We start from the raw sequence: 17,369 nt of genomic DNA, 5'->3' as shown, positions 1-17,369 counted from the left end.
GCTAATCGACCACACAATACACTTTTCTATCCCTATACGGAGCTTCCAGTCAAGCAAAAGATGAATCAAAAGTTGTGAGCATATCAGTCCATTATGCCTAAGTCAAACTAAAGCATAGTGCAGAATGATGAGACTCCTCAGCAGTCTTTTAGACAAGGTTTCACTGCAAAATGTAGCAGGTTTCCTTCAAAAACATTTCTTGCCTAATTAAAAGTCTGCACTGAAAGAAACAAAAGTGAGTGTACACATGCCAAGTTGCATTGTGTACAACTTGGGGTGCCTTAGCCATCAGCTTTCCCCCCTCCCCCCTAATGACTCTCCGCCAATGTTTCTACAGCATCAGCCAAGCTAACACTGGTGAAACAATTGGAACTGCTTCACCAAAGCAAGGAATCAGTGGTATTCCTTACCATCGATGTAACCATAGTCAATCCCACACACCAACCAAGCCAGCACAGAATGATCGCTGTGCAAGTGTCTCAATGAAAATGCCAAATGGTCAGAAGCAATTATGTTGTCCTAACAGCACTATCTTTATTTTATTTATCCTTCGTATCTTCCAGCCAACTTTCAGTGCATAAAACAAAAACAGATGCATGTTCGATTAACAAAACATGATTTGCCCGGAGCTGCTGGAAAGAACGGACAATAGAAAAACATTCGATAAGCGCACGCAAGTGTTGAAGCCTTGCTACACCAACCTTTTCTCTGATCCTTGGTCATGAAAGGAAAGACCGACCCCACAATTTAAGAAAATGTAACGAGCCTACTGTCACAGCAACTTTCTTTGCTAAGCACAGTTCTGCACCAAGCAGCATTCAAGGAGCAAACACTCTTAGGAATCCACACTGCTCAATACTTGTTTTGCCTTGATAAACAGGTTTCCCACGTGCAGAAAGCTCTTTCTTTTGGTGCTGGACACTTGCTAAACCCCAGGTGAACGAGAATGCCCTACCATTTAGAACAAAAAACTTGACTCGGAGCACATGATTCTGGAATTGGCAGGCTTTGTCGATTTCTTGGTCAGTGGAAACAATCCACTAAATGGAAGCATTTGGCAGCTAGCTCATTCGGGAGCGTGAAGCTAAAGAGACAGCAGAAAAGGAAACAAATAAAAGAGTGTGAAGGAAGATAACGGCCACCCTAACTGCAGTAAACGAGATGGTGAAGAAGCAGTCAGTTCTGCACGAGGCGGCTTTCAAAGCAGTCTTCTTCACCCTTTGTCAATTCTTGCCTCGCCGTCGCTGCCATTGCCACACCACTTGCACGTCATCATAGCAGCCAGAGCTTGAGCCTCAGGGCATCAACCCCATTCAGGTAGTACCGGAAGAGCCTCTTGTCACGCACGAAGCCCAGGTTCTCATACAACCTAAGTGCCGGCTTGTTGGTTATCTCTGTCTCAAGCACCACCTAGCAGAGGAAAGAAGGTGGAAAGAAAATAAAAATAAAATCAGAGGCAGAACAGGGAGTGTTGGCTTGTAGAATGGCACTACAATTAGTGGCATCTAGCATCAGGGAATCAGACCTTTGAATGAACAAATAAAAAAGAATAAACAAACAAATTTCCTTTTACTGCCACCTGTAGACCCGAGTCAAAGCACACATCAATGGCCTCTACAGTCCCACCAGGACTTCTGCTCTTAGAGCCGCTTAGTATGCAGGCTACATGTTACACACAAGCTAGTGCAGGAAGGTCGCAATGTATACATTATCACCAGTGCATCAAATCAAAGCAAAACATTTTTCGATTCCCAGTTCAGCAAAAGCAGTTCGATTACAGTTCAACTCCAGAGCAAGAAAGATTTGAGCTGTTCTGGACCAGCTTATGTTTGTTAGCATAATCTAGGAATTACAAGAAAACAGGGTGTGAAAACTCAACGGTGTTTTTAAGCCCTACAGAAAGACAAAAAAAAAAAAAGAAGTACGTGAGCTATGTTCTTCAGGCCACAACTAGTTACAAAAAAATCACCCTGTGAATGCCCATCTCAGAAGCAATACTTCACATCTGTGACACCTAGTTCAGTTGGCATACCAGTGTGATCAAAAGCAACCACCCAGCTAGAAAAAGCGTCTTTACTTCAGCAATCATCTATATTTCTCCTACCATCTGAAAGCTATTGGACAGTTGCCAATTTTAAATGTTCGGGAGTGTGCCACTTCTAAAGGTGCTGCCACTTCTAAAATGACAGCAAGCTCTGCATATGCCTTGCATTTCATGTGAACTAGTTCATGGCAGCCCAGCGTCAGTTTCACGGTCGTGCGGAACCGGCCCAGCACCTCCTGTGCGAGCCTTGTGCTACCTGTCCATAAGTGCAGGGAATGATGTAGATGCACTCTGCGCGAAGCATGCCCCAGGGGAAATGAATGGCAACGTGCAGAAAATGCCATATTGCAAAGTGCAGCACTTCCGGAACTTGTTCCAGAACTACAATAAAAACGGCAAAATACTTTGATATCCATGGCATCATAATGACATACCAGCACGAGAGTTCAGACGCAAAGAAGAAAAGGCTGGTCTTCATTTTTCCAGCAAAAAATAAACCCTATCCTACCAAATTATTGAAGATATAGCTCTGAAACAATACATTATCACTCTTTGTAACGTTCCTTTAGTATGTAAAACAGCGCAGTTATGTCTCAATGACAACTTTAAAGCAGTAATTAAAAAAATGTAAACTTACTTCATCAGCATCGTCGCTTATCATGGCCCGTATCGCCTTTAGCACCAGTGTAGAACCTAGTAAATAAAGAAAAGAGTCAATATGAGTTGAAAAGCTAGCATAAATAGAGAGAGATACCAAGTTTAATGAGAAGCTTGAGATATTAGTTAACCTGGCAAGCTACTCTAGGTGTCAGGAAGAAAATTAAATTATGTACACAGTGACCATGAAGATACCCAGTTTGCCCATACACCAACCAACACAAATTTGCACACTGACACTACTCACCAAGTCTCACTGAGACCTGAAGGACAAAGAAAGAACTCAAAAGTGCCTTCGTTGTGTGCAACATACAGGTGGTACTACCCCATAGGCCTACAATGTCCCGCCACTAAGGCTTGCGTTTAGATGCATGTGTAGCATTGCCTTCAGAGACCATCTGACAAGAAATGACTCCAGTCACTCAACATGCTGCAAGTCCTCGGGAACATTGCATAGAGAACACATTGGCAAGTGCGTCCAATGAACTCATACACATCTTCAGGTCACCGTAACCAAACATAACAGACCTCTATGAAATGAGAGTTATTATAAAAATATAACCTTAAGGTTCCTTTGTAATGCTTGCCATCTGTAAGCTTTCTTGTGCCTAGTGCTGCAGCGTGGCTGCTTACCATGTCTGTAGCTACAAACCGGAAGCCTCATATTTGCAAAATCGCATTCTCATATACTGTGAAAAGTAAGCAAGACCTTTCAAGCCTCTTAAGTGCATTATGACTTACAGAGTGCACGAACAGCACTTAATCATTCTGCACGACAAAAATTATTGAATGTGCAACTGGTCATTCCTAAGAATTCCTGCGAAGCTTGGAAGACTGTTGAACAAAGTAAACTTCACTGCGGCAATAAGCATGCTCCTACACCATTAATAAAGCCAGAACTATGACACTGGAGTCTTTTGTTAATAAAGGGAAAGTGAGAAATCCACCCAAACGTAGCTAATTGCTACAAAGGAAACCTATACAGGTTCCTCAAAAGAAAAGCCTCGCAGTTGAAGAAAAATTCGTCCTGGTCCGGGACTCAAACCAGGAACCACCGCCTTTCCAGGGCAACCGCTCTACCATCTGAGCTAAACAGGCGGTTAACAGATGGCAAGGCGAAATCGAATTTGTCAATAACTCGAAGTAAAGGCAAGAGTTTGACGTAATAGTTCTGTGGAAACCCACAAGGTGGAAAGAAGCAATTAATAAAGGAAAAGTTAGACATCCACCCAAACGTAGCTAATTGCTACAAAGGAAACCCATGCGGGTTCCTCGGAAGAAAAGCCTAACAGCTGACCCCCCCCCCCCTCACTTTCCATTTGATTACTTCTCTCCTCCTTGTGGGTTAACGCAGAACTATTACGTCAAACTCTTGCCGTTGCTTCGAGTTGCTGATAAATTTGACTTCGCCCTGCCATCTGCTAGCCGCCTGGTTAGCTCAGATGGTAGAGCAGCTGCCCCGGAAAGGCGGTGGTCTCGAGTTCGAGTCCCAGACCAGCATGAATTTTTCTTAAACTGCAAGGCATTTCTTTCAGGGAACCCTTACAGTTTCCTTTGTAGCAATTAGCTACGTTTGGGTGGGTGTCTCACTTTCCTTTTATTAATTCCTTCTCTCCACCTTGTGGGTTTCCACAGAACTATTACGTTGGAGTCTTTTGCGTAATACAGCATTACTGTCCCATTACACGACCATCAGGGTACTCAAGAGACCAGTCGAATGCGTCATTAATACATCTGGTAACACCTACAATGGGCACTATTTCAAAAGAACAGCAGAAAGAAATGCCAAGTTGGATTTAGACTACAGTTCTGGGACAAGAAAAGTGAATGGTATAATTAAATGATAAGCCAAAAGAAACACATATAGAAAGGCAGGTACCAGTGCTTCTTTGCATGTCACCTACCCGCTCGCCAACATATCAAGAGCTTTGAAACTGCCTGCTTAGTGCTAGCTAAGCATTGATATTCATCAACAAGGGTGCATTACACTGAAACTAAAAGTGGAAATAACTCAATCTTGCAAATTTAATTTTTTTTATTTCTTTACTGTATACTGCAAACTATTGCACAGGTTCATGCTGGGGTGAACATACAGAGGGTGCAAAAAACAAAGCACCAAAAATCTGAAAACTTATTCCAGTACAAAAACGAACAAGATGTACAAAAATACAGTGAAGTCTGCTATAGTGCACTAAGATAATCAGCATCACCCTGAGGGCACAGAATTTAAGGAGGAATTGCAGTAATACATATTTTTTTTTGCATGAAAGAAAGAATGTGAACACAAAATTAAAAGCATACCCTACCAGTCCAAACTAACTTATAGACACTTATTAATGCCTCCTTAAGACCTTTTGCATCCGCGATGTGGCAGCAGTGCGTTCATGACCCCAGGGAACTTCCGGTCAGCCATTTTCAACAGTCCAGTTAGCCAAGAAAAAAAAAAGTATTTTGTCGCATAGTATACTCCAGGCACATATTCTTGGTGTTTTCAGATATAAGGAACGTGCGCTAAACATCAAGCTCATGTAGGGGCTTTTTTTGTTGCACTTAACACTACAATTCACCTGTCAAACGTTCCAACTCTGCAGCAAAACTGGAGCCAGCTGGAGGGTCCTGAAGTTTATAGGCTATTGTAACATATGCCACTACTGAGGGCTTAACCGGAAGTCTTCTGGGAACTTTGTAAGCATGAAAAGGGTCTTTACAATGGTTTGCAGTCACTAGCCATTTCTTTCTTAATTGCAGAGCTAAATTATATGACAAGTTGAATCTACATTAAAAATATAGCACTTTCCATTGCATAACCACTGAAAATTAATAGCTACCATGTTCCAGAGTTCCAAGTTGAACTCGGCTATGGTGGGTTGAAAAAAAAAATAGAGACGATTACGTTATGAGAACAAGTATGCAGAATTTGTTGAAGTTTAGACGCAGGCATGACGAACAAGCACTCACCTATCTTCCTTTTGCGGTACTTGGAGTCTACGGCCAGCATTGCGATGTAGCCTCTCTTGACCAACTTCTTGTGAACATCCAACTTGCAAACAATGGCACCGACACACGTCCCACCATCCATTGCCTGCGAAGTGAGGGCACAGTGTCATGCTGCACACAGGTTGTAATTGGAGCTCTCCAAACGGAATGACTACGTCTCACAATGTGTACAGCGACAAGATGGGGCACATATCGCAGTTAAGTAAAGCACTGCCCAACCAACAGCAGGACATGTGGTGAGCAGCAGCTTCGTCAGATCACAGACACGCCCCCACAAGACAAGTAACTGATACCAACTTCCACTGGGAGGACAGCCATAGAATTTACTACCAGAATTACTAAAGGGAACCCTAATGCAGCAGTCATTCAGCAACCACAATGACGACACATAATCCAATCTGTCTAATCATCATGCTTGTGGCTTCAGACATTCTTGCAGCATTGTTTTTTCATGCTTGATCTAAATTTAAAAAAAAAGTTCTGTTTCATTAGCACCACCATGAACATACATAATTACTGCAAATTGTTGTATTTGTAACACAATACATTGTTGAAAATGAGCAACATGCAGAATTGCAACATCATTTGAAGCTAGAATGACAAAGCTTATAGGCAAATCAAAGTGCTGCCCATGAATTTGATGCTAGCTGAAGCACCATACTTGTAGCTGCTGTAGACACTACACTCTAGGCAAAGTTTGCACAATTTGGGCCTTATCTTGTCCGCAAATAATAATTGTTATCTTGAATGCCTTTCCATTTACTAACACAGTGTACCCAGTACTTCCAGGTCACAAACGGCATGCATGTTAACAGCATGACAAGAAAAATTTTGACAGGAAAGCAGCGAATGCAGAGTTTTCAAGGAAGGAAATGGAAGCAAGACAGATGTTTGTTGTTGTGGGACAAAGATAAGCCTCAAAGAGAATAAACCTTTTTTTTTTTTTTTAAAGTGTAGTGCCAGAGTTCTCTTCAGTAATTTTTGAAGGAAGCTCTGTGGATGTAGTGAGCAAGAACAAAGGATCAGGGATTCTCATCCTGCAAAGGGAACATTCATGCTGCTTCTGAGAGCAGGGCAGCAAGGCAAAGAGCGTGATCCGAAATGCCACTTGAAAAAACATTGCTTACACTAGCAAGCATCAAGATTAGCTGTTCTTGTCACACAAGCACATTGCTTTTCGAATGCTCTCTTGTGATCTCGTGATTCGCAGGCACCACACATTTTCAGCGGTTGTCAGTGCGACGAGGCGGGAGTGCAAATTGAACTTAGTAACATGGGAGGCGAAGTGAACGTTTGGAAAGTGAGATGCCTGCGTGATCTTACCCCTGCTGTCATGCGTGAGGGGTGCCTTTCCTCTGACAAGTTTGTGCATGCAGTACACATTTTCGTCTACGTGTGTGAATGATATGTTGGAAATTTTCATAAATCAACATGACTGTGAGGGTTGCAGGGAGTCGTCACATCCCAATGTGATAATATGTTTCTTCTTAACTGTTGGTTGGGCCCACACACTTTCATAATCATATTAACTGTCTTATGCAACAGAAGATTTTTGTGTGTGGTTGACAGCATCAACATTCAAGAGGAACATGGTCATGTTAGACTGATAAGAGAGAGAGAAATGATGCATAGAAAGGCAGGGAGGTTAACCAGAGGTAGTTCCGGTTGGCTACCCTGCACGGGAGGAAGGCTTAAGGGGGATAGAAAGAGAAAGAGAGTGGAAGGGGGAGATAGAGAAAAAGAGATGAGCACAAACAAACCGCGTACACTATGGAGCGGGAGGGGGTGGCATTTTTAAAGTCTATCGTGAAGGCCCGTGGATTGCAGGAAACTTAGCAATACTAGTAAGGCCTTCAGCATGGATGTTCTTTGGGACCACTGACCTAAAGCTTTTAGTTGTGATAGTGTACGATTGTCCAATTGGTCCAGCAGTCTGCACATCACTTCTCTCCAAGCACTATATTGAGGGCAGAAAAAGATAATGTGTGCAAGCATGTCATCGCTGCTGCATGTGGGGCTGTTGGCCATTCCAATAAGGAAAGCATATGAATTTGTAAATGCAACGCCTAGCCACAGACGGTACAGTATGGTCTGTTCATGTCGTGTTAACCCAGGTGGTAGATGCATCTGTATATCCAGAGACAATGAATGCCAATGAAACATGGTGCCGTTACATTATTGGCATCTCAAATAGGCTAGTCTGACCACCAGAGGCTGCTTGGTAGGACTCAAAAACAAACATCAGATGGAAATGCAGCTTTGCAATTCACAGAACAGCTTCTGATGACCAGTAAGAAAATTAGGAGAAAAAAAATGCTCTCCACAATTCTGTGAAGATTTTCTTCTTATAATACAGACATCACTACCAAAGGTTTCTAGGAACTGCAGGAATCGATCCAAAAGCTTCAGAAATATGCTACACTGCATCGACAGAGTGTGCTATGCTGCTCTGCCACTAGATGATGTCTCTAGTACCACTACTAAGCGCATCTGGTTGTTTCTGTTGTCGAGGGCAAAGGTAACTGGGAAGGTTGCCAATGGAGACTCATAAAATACTACAAGCATTTGAAGAAAATGCCACAGGCCAGAGTTGAAGTTGTGAGTGGCTCAACCTATTCAAGAATGGCAGGATGCTCGAGGAGGATGATAACTGAACTGGATGCCCTTCAACTGGGATGAACAATGCAAATAGCCGAAAGCCAGCCCGAAGTTTCATGAAGATTGCCACTTGACCATCAAAAAACATTCTGAAGTCCTTGACTTGTCTGTGGGACCTTCCATCAAATTCTGGTGGAAGGTCTGATGTACGAGGCGATGTATGAGGCAATATATGCTGCCTCAGGGACAAGCCACAGATGGTACTTGACATTATCCCTTGACAACAAATTGGTGCCGATTGAAGGCCAAGCCTTGTCTGGAAGTGTCAAGCCCTCATTCGGACATGCAAACAGGTTCTGTCATGCATGAAAGTCACAGCTGTGGAGGCAAATTTGGTTTATGTATAATTGTCTCCAGGTGATTTGCTACTAAACTGACACTGAGTGGGTCGCTGAATGGAAATTCAAAGCCTTCAAGCAGGTGGCTGCCCAGGCTACCAAGCTCTGGTGACGCTCTTTCCTGTGCTTGTCGTGTTTTACTTTGGCTTGTGTCTTAACACATCATAATGAAGGCTACGCTGAGGAAAATGAGATTTCTCCAGAGATACAGAGACCGACACAAGGTACAGTGAAAGACCCTACATAAAATGGCGTCAATGAGTGCTTCTAAGCTTTGAAACCTCAATGAGACAAGTTCATTGGCGCAGAAGAGTACCTTGAAGGAGATTAACTAACAAAATTTATGTGCTGCGAGTACAGTTTCAAGAGCAAAATTCTGGGCACTTGTGGATCTGTCCTTATAAGCAGGAGCCTGCAGTGTAAGAAGTAACCTACATTCAAAACTAAACATTTAGGCACAACACATACTTAAAGGACCACTGAACGAGCTGTTCAGCCTTATTCATAGCAACTTGCAAACAAGCAACATGTTAGAATTGGTAACCGGAAAACACTTTACCTTGAACGATAAAAGCAACCTTTTCTAAACTGCTCGTTTTCTTGAAGATAGAAACACTTTGAACACAGACGTCAGCAGGGCAACGAAAACAAACTTTATGAAGCAAGTCCCGTTATTTTAGGAAAACCTTGCAGCGTTCTGAAGAAACAAAGCATACTAGGTGCTGAAACGACAGCTAAAAAGGAGCAGGCATGCAAGCACTACGTCACTTTACAATTAACAAGCGACAAGCACACAATGAGGCAGTGACGTCACGCACTGCCTACATAGTGACAGCAGCTGGGCATGCCTCTGCGTGCTCCCAGAAATAGCTTGGTGCTGACCCAACTTTCTGCGCGTCTATTTTCAAAGTCAGGCATCTGTTTGGGGGCCTGCGTCTCGACCCACATGACCACATTGCATCGCTGCCTCCAATGCCAAAGCCACCATGGAACAGTGCCAGCGACCGACCATGATCTCCGTTTTATGCGATGGACTCGAGAGTTATGCTTAGTGCTGTTTGCTTGACATTTGCCCCACAGAGCAACCGGGATACTGAACTGCACCAGTTGCCAAGAGATGTTTAACCTACTGTTTTGTCTTGTCCAGCAGGTCATTTTCAAAGAACATAAATAAATAATGTAACAAGTAACATTAGGAACAATGATGAAAATTAAGGATTGGAGCCAGTCACCGTGCAGGGTATGCACTCCCTCAAGCAACTTGAAAGGGAACGTGCAAACTGCTTTCAAGAGACCATAATGGCTCAACAGAAATGCTTGCATAAAATTGCTCAATGAGACAATTTTTAACAGTACAGCTACTTGTTTAATTCTACATACTGATGTCCTATTGCAGTCTCCGGGACCCCCCATCTATATATTGTTTGTAATCCACTCACTGTCTATTGAAAGAATAACAACTGAAATGGAAATAATAATGATAATAAACAGAAACTGAAACTTACTACATATAAAAATATTATATTTAGACCCACACATCAGGAATAATTATTTAAAAGTGAATTTGGTGTTGTCTGTCATACTGCTCACAAGTGCACACTTTAGTAATTACAAAATTCTTTGATAACTATTTTCCTAGTCATGAAACTTCCATGCCAACCAAGCACCAGCCACAATGTGGTGCAGCATCATTCAGAGGGCTCTAGCAATCAGTTGGAGGCTACTAACCTGCGCATGCATTCATACAAGTTGTGTAAGGTTTCCTACTACAATAAAAGTCAGCCAGCACAAGAAGCGCTGCATTCAATTAAATATCACAGATGGCACAATTGTTTAAATCCAAGATCATGTGAAATGCAACAAATGCAAGAAGTTTTGCATCATCCTACAAAGAGTTATTTAGGGCAGTGAAAAATTCTCACAATGCAATGCCGATGCAATGTTTACTGCAAATTGTAAATGCAGTCAATGCACTTCTATACTCTGTTTCAGCAATTCCTCACAGCAGAGCCAAAGCTACGTGGCCTGCAAGTGCAGATTCCTGCGCAGCGAAACACAGTGCCAAAGTTCAGAACCAGTTGCTTGAATAAATGGCTTTGACAAGTGGCGTCATTGGCAGGTGTCTACTTGGAAACTTCCCTGCACGCTGCAGTTGGGGCTTTTTGCGTGATTCTGCTTTGCATTCTCCACTTTGTTCAAGTGAAAATGTACAAAGAATGTAAGAAATCAATGCAATAAGTAAAAACAATTAATTGCTTTGACACTAGCTAAATCGGCATGCATGGTTGGCACAGCCATAACACCATAGATGGCTCCTTTTAAGTCCATGCTTCTGCAGACTTGGCTGTGCGGTATCATTCCAAGCTGCTCTTTCACGTGAGAGGAACAAAGCATCTGGCGTTGAATGTGCTTGTAACAGTGTGGAAGGAGTGCGGTGAAGGTGCAAGCACAAACTCTAATTAAGAGAACAGCTGCACTTACGAATCAGCGAGCACACCCTGTACAGCTGGATTACACGAGGAATTGAGGTGGCGCTACCATTTCGTGAGACGTTACACACTAGCCGAGCGTTTCTTCTATGCCTTCCGCTTACTCTGTCTCCTCTGTATCTTGAAGCATTAAAGGGCTCTGATATCACGAAGATGCAAGCCTTATCAGTAGCAGGAGTGAATTTTCTACCACTGCTGTTACAACAGCTGGTTCTGCCGTGCAGTTCCACAGCGTTCGTAGGTGCTGCTTCTGCTTGCACAGCAGCGGTTTATGCTAACAGACAACAAGGCGCGGAAGGTCACTTTAAGATGCGTTTGCCCTTCTAATAGGTCGAGGACACCATAGCTTCCATAGTGCAGAGAGGAACTAATGAAACATTATAGTAGTCGCAGATGCCAAACAGCCTGTCATCACCACTAGCACTCATATTGGTTTTCAATTTGCAGCACTGTTCTACCAAGACATGGACACGAGCAGAGTGACACCTCATGTAATTTCACTGATACACCAGTGTTTTTGAGGTGGGGTAACTGGTATGCAGGCAAGACAGCTTCATAACAACACCTTAAAGCTTGAAACAAAGCTCCTACGCTCACCTGTGCATTTGAAGTGCAAAGCATTTAATGGTGGAAAGCAGAAGGGTACAAAATTACCGGCTATTGTATTTCTTGCATCTCTAGATGACTAATCATAGAACGATGGTTGTTTTTCCCACTAAATGTAGCCATCAAAACCTTACAGGTTCAACATTTATAATGACAGCATGGGTGCACAGCATAGTAAACATTTGGTCAGTTCGGTTTGGTCAGTTCTAAGCACATGCAGTGACAGTTCAGAAGTGCTGCCACAGCATGACAGAAGGGGCCTTCGAAAACTAATGCAAAAGTGCCAATGTGCTGCAGGTCTTCTGCTTCTGTGTTTGCATCTTGCTCCTTTCGTTGTCAGGCGTGTGCTGTGATTGTATTGCAAATGCTCATATTTGTCAGATTCGTGGCTGCCATGCCACAAGGAAAATAATGAACAGTAGCTTTTTGCAGCACTCTAAAAGCAAAAACGAGCATATACCAATCTAGCTGCAACGCTGGTGCACAAGTTGCCGTGATATAGAAAAAGAATTGAATACATCAATACTATGAGGTGGGAACAAATCACTTTGAATTCTAGTTCAAGCACCTTTTACACCTGTATCGGGTCACAAGGGCCATGTACGGACACTGGCTTCTTTCGTGGACATGGGTGCTATCGTTATCAATTAGTGCTGTTATATCACCATTCAGCAGCATGGTCAGATTTCTTGTCTGCTACTTTGTCACTGCATGACACCTGCAGTGACAATCCCAGCGTTGCAGAAAGTTCAAGAACTGGGCCTAACTTCACCTGCACTTTCTTAAAATAAGTGACGCCATGCAGAGGGGGCCACATTTAAACTAACGTCAAAGTGCAGCACTGCCTGATCTGGTTCATAAACTGCAGGCGAATCAAAGGGACCTATTATGAGTTCACTTAGACTTATCAGATTTGACATTGGCGAGTTCAAGGTAATGCTATCAAACATCTTAATGTTTCAGTGGTATGCAAAAATGTAATCAAAAACCTACAACGCATGTTTCACACATTGTTTCCTCAGAAGTCTTTTTAAACACTAAGAGATACCACAAAGTCATATATTTGCTCAATCATCAACTGTTTAAAAAGAATTTAAATTGTGGTGCTGTAACGACCTGAAACTGCACAGTGGATTACAGGGGTCTCCATAGTGGGGGGCTCCAGATTAATTTTGACCATTTGGAGTTCCTTAGTTAATCTGCACATAAATGTAAGTACACGAGCATTTTTGCATTTCGCCCACACTGAAATGCAGCCACTGCTAACAGGAACTGAATACGCAATCTTGTGCTTAGCCGCAGATTCCAGTCGCCACGGAGCCGCCATAGTGTGTTATTATTAATTGGTGTCAGTTGCCAGTCGCCAATAGCCATTTCAGAGAATGTTTAGAATGTGCTCTTGTTCTTGCATTGAAGACTTGCCCAACAGCAAAAGTAGTGCTGTTACATTTTTGTTAAAAGTTCTAAAGCTTAGTACAACTGTCAGTGGGCCTCGTGCACTGATCCTGTAGAATTTATTTGCTCAAGAACTACAGAAATTGAGCAGGCAGTGGTTCTCACTATTCAGTGTCAGGCATGCCACAGGAGCAGCGCAACAATCGTCACTTGCAATTGCTTCAACACTTCTGAAAAACATCCTACATTTAAGATGGCTACTGTCTATTTAGCTGTCCATGGTGAGTATTAGAACAAGGCGATCTTAGTACAAGGGGACTTCTTGAATTGCGTGCTATCAAAATACAGCAGCTGTGGCCATGGACCAAACCCATGACCTTAAGCTAGCGAGTGCTGCCGCCAAACCATAATGGCGGGTTAAGTGCAAACACAATATTTCTTTCACAGGGGCCCTGCTAGCTATTCTTAGAGTGTACGTACCTGTAAGACATAGCATATCTTAAAATGTAAAACCTCAATTTAAACCTCCTTGATGCAAGAGGAAACTCCAAAACATAGCAATCTTGGTGCTTGTGCCTGCCTCACACTTTACCACTTCAAGGATGAAGATGCTGCACAATGTCTCATGCCACAGGCGCGAAGACTACAACAGATGAGCCATTAAAGAAGCAGATGAATTTTAACCTTTTAAATTTTCTTTCTTTGCTACTTTTTTTCACTACTTTGGCCCAATCCCAGCAATGCCCGTGCATCTCCCACTTCAAAGGGATGTGGTTGCATGCATTACGATCATTACCTGACATACACACAGTACATATGTCTGCACTCATAAGAAAAACTTGTGCCCCTAGGGCTTGCCTTGTTCTCAAGCGATAATTGTTGCTTATATAGTGTGCACTTCTGTTTCTTTAACACGGCACTCCTGGTACTTTTAAATGCTGAATGGCATGCATGTTTTGATGCAATATTGAATTTATGATGGGAAATTATTGACATGCTGCGTTAGAGAAAAGAAGTGCATGCAAGAAAGATGATTATCATTTTGGGACAAGATGAGACCCAATGGGTGTAAAGATGTTTTGTGTGAGGTCAATTGCAATCGTATGGGTTTTGTTTCGATCTTGTGATGGCAGTGGAAAATTTGTAGCTACAATCAATTAGCAGAGAAGCTTGTCACAACTATTTCTAGCATATGTTAATGGGCAAAAATTTTTATTACTAAGACCATAGCCATACATTAAGTGATAACACGCATTGGATGGATGGATGTTACGAGCGTCCCCTTTGGAACGGGGTGGTGGGTTGCGCCATCAAGCTCTTGCTATTATACTGCCTAATGTCCTACCTAGGTTAAACAATAAAAAAAGAGAAAAAAAAAAACACTGTAAACTACCCCAGCCAAATTTTCTGATCCCCTATTTCAAACTGTGCTTTTGTACGTCTCTGTTTTTTGTCGTTTTCCTACTTCTCTTCCACCGATCCTCCAATTGCCTCTTACTAATGCCTATTGCAGACTTGTTTACTTTTCCACTGCTCTCACTGAACCCAAGTGCTTCAAGGAGGCCAGTGGCGCGTAAATCGACCACTGAGTGATTGAGTGACCATTGACAATCAACCATTGAGTGATTCATGCAGCGCTGTCTTCTGAATCATCGTCGTGAGCCTTTATTTATGTCCAGTGCAGGACAAAGGCCTCTCCCTGCAACCTCCAATTACCCATGTCCTGCACCAACCGATTCCAACTTGCTCCTGCAAATTTCCTAATTTCATCACGCCACCTAGTTTTCTGCCGTCCTCGACTGCGCTTCTCTTCTCTTGGCACCCATTCTGTAACTCTAATGATCCACTGGTTATCTATCCTACGCATTACACAGCTTGCCCAGCTCCATTTCTCTCTCTTAATGTCAATTAGAATATCAGCTATTCCCATTTGCTCGCTGATCCACGCTGCTCTCTTAATGTTATGCCTAGCGTTTTTCGTTCCATTGCTCTTTGCGCAGTCCTTAACTTGTTCTCGAGCTTTTTTGTTAAACTCCAAGTTTCTGCCCCATATGTTAGTACCAGTAAAATGCAGTGATTGTACACCTTTCTTTTCAATGATAGTGGTAAGCTCCCAGTCAGGATCTTGCAATGCCTGCCATATGCACTCCAACCCATATTTATTCTTCTGTAAATATGGACCAGCAAAGGCACTGTAGTGACTCTTATGGACTCCATGTGTGGCTTTGCACATTCTTAATATGCATCCAGCAATAAGTTATCAGGCTAGTTGTACCTCAAGTGAAGTTGCTTTTATGTAGGACTTAAGTGTGCATCATTTTCTATGCAAGCACAAGCAAAAGTAACACTAAGCTAAATTTGCAGTGATATAAGGTTGTGCTATTTGGAGAAAGAACAGAGAATGAAGGTGGCTGCAGATAATATGGTATCTGGCCTTAACCTCTCTTAAGAGCAGGAAAGAGAAACCTTGCCCTTCAGGAATAACGCTAACAACAGGGCACTGATACACAAACAGGCCCGCGTCAAAGTTATGTCATCCACTACGTGATATCTGTAGCAACGCTCTGGCTCGGAAGGCAGCTGCCTTCTATGGTTGACCTTAACCCGCGCGCAAAGCACCGCAACAGTGTTCAGCGTTGATCAGCAGAAAGCTGTTGGCCTTCCGGCAGATAGTACGGGGCTCGACGCTGACGGCCTTGATATTTCATACTTTTTTTTCTCTTTCTCTCGCAGGTCACGTGGCCTTCTTTCGAAAGTACCGCCAGCTATCGGCCCTCGGACGCCCCATAAGCGAAGGTTGCAGGGCGAACAAACCACAGAGCGTCGCTCCCCGAAAAACTTTGGAAGTAGTCCAGCGTGCGCATAAACGCATACATGCACAACCGAGGTTCGGCGCAGCTACAAAAACCCGCCGCGCCGTTCCGTGTCGTCTGCGCTTTTGACCCTGAGCTGCCGTCGCCCTCGGCCGCACAGCACGACTTTTTAACTCGCGCTCTCAAGCCAGACTACACGAACGCTTCCGCTACACTTGGGACACATCCGAAACGTGCCGGACTTCGCTGGCTGGGAGCTCGCGTCACAGCAACACTGGAAGAAATAAAAGGTGTGCGCCAAGCACCGACCACGCGAGCACATGTATACAAGGCGAGCGTGAAGGCGAGAAAGCAGCGTGGCGACGCGGTGCATCCTTACCAGAAAGCACAATCGTGGCCAATTGTGTATGAAGTACCGGTACGTGTATATGGAGTAAGGTTCGGAGAGGTCCTTCTGAAACAGGCGCATAATGTCCGGCATCTGCCGCTCGGACTCGTACGCGACGTACGAGATGCCCTCGCCGCCACCGTCGGCACACGGGCTCGGCGGTGCGCGCACACCATCGCTGCCGCCTGCCAAACGAAAATCACTGGACGGGCTAGGAGGTCGTTGAAGGGCTGATTGCGGCGGGCTCTCGCCGTCGTCGCTGTGCCAGTGCACGACACCGTTGAGCTTGTCCGACGGCCCGACACCCACGACGGAGCACCCGTTGGGAGCCGCATCGCAGCGACTCAGGCTGAGTGTCTTCTTGAGATGCGCCGCGAGCAGTTCGTCAGAAACTTTCCAGAAATCGTGGTCCGCATCTTCGCCGGCGGCCAGGCCGTCAGCGAGCCGGTCAGCTGCCTCGGAACCCCGGTGGTGGCATCCTGCCGTGTGGTCGCTGTAACCTTCTAAGCCTACTGGCGAATGGTCCGCACGGTCGGGATCTTCCATCGTTCATGGACACGAGCTCGGGAGCTCCGGCTCATACTTCGATGCTCTGCTCCACCCGACGGCCGCACACTCCATCCAACGATCGACGCGCACTTCTACTACATCGCACGACGTGCCGTTAGCATCAGTGAGGAAAATATAATCGAAGAAATGCCTCCGCTTATTAATCGAACAGCGCGAGCACCGCTGGTCTGCTCATTTCAGCACGATTGTAGAGGGGCCCGTGACGCATGCTCATTACGGCGATGTGTTAATGTAACGCTCCGCGCGAGGCGCACGAGCTGTGACGAAATCACATGGTAATGGAAGCTTAAGAAAGTAAATAAAACAAACAATGCCCGACGCTCCGGCCTCCTCAATGTAGCTCCGCCTACGACAATCTTTGAAGTTCACCAGTCGAGAAGCTGCGAGGTCACAAAACCAACCGCAACCACCCAC

At 44.1% G+C, this 17,369-nt stretch overlaps 1 protein-coding gene across 1 annotated transcript; it reads right to left on the bottom strand.

Moving 5' to 3' along the window:
- Positions 1 to 499: 499 nt before the first annotated feature.
- Positions 500 to 17,288, bottom strand: LOC142588309 (N-alpha-acetyltransferase 30-like). The gene is made up of 4 exons (XM_075699909.1): positions 16,377 to 17,288; positions 5,660 to 5,783; positions 2,682 to 2,737; positions 500 to 1,410 (listed from the first exon to the last, which is right to left on the bottom strand). Exons 1-4 carry the CDS (start codon positions 16,929 to 16,931, stop codon positions 1,273 to 1,275), a joined length of 873 nt encoding a protein of 290 aa, XP_075556024.1. The 5' UTR covers positions 16,932 to 17,288; the 3' UTR covers positions 500 to 1,272.
- Between the last annotated feature and the right edge of the window lie 81 nt (positions 17,289 to 17,369).

The sequence above is a fragment of the Dermacentor variabilis genome, chromosome 7 (genome assembly GCF_050947875.1).
Source record: "Dermacentor variabilis isolate Ectoservices chromosome 7, ASM5094787v1, whole genome shotgun sequence".
Lineage (NCBI taxonomy): Eukaryota > Metazoa > Arthropoda > Arachnida > Ixodida > Ixodidae > Dermacentor > Dermacentor variabilis.
Note: the sequence above shows the minus strand (reverse complement) of the source record. Positions and strands in the feature narration are given on the sequence as shown.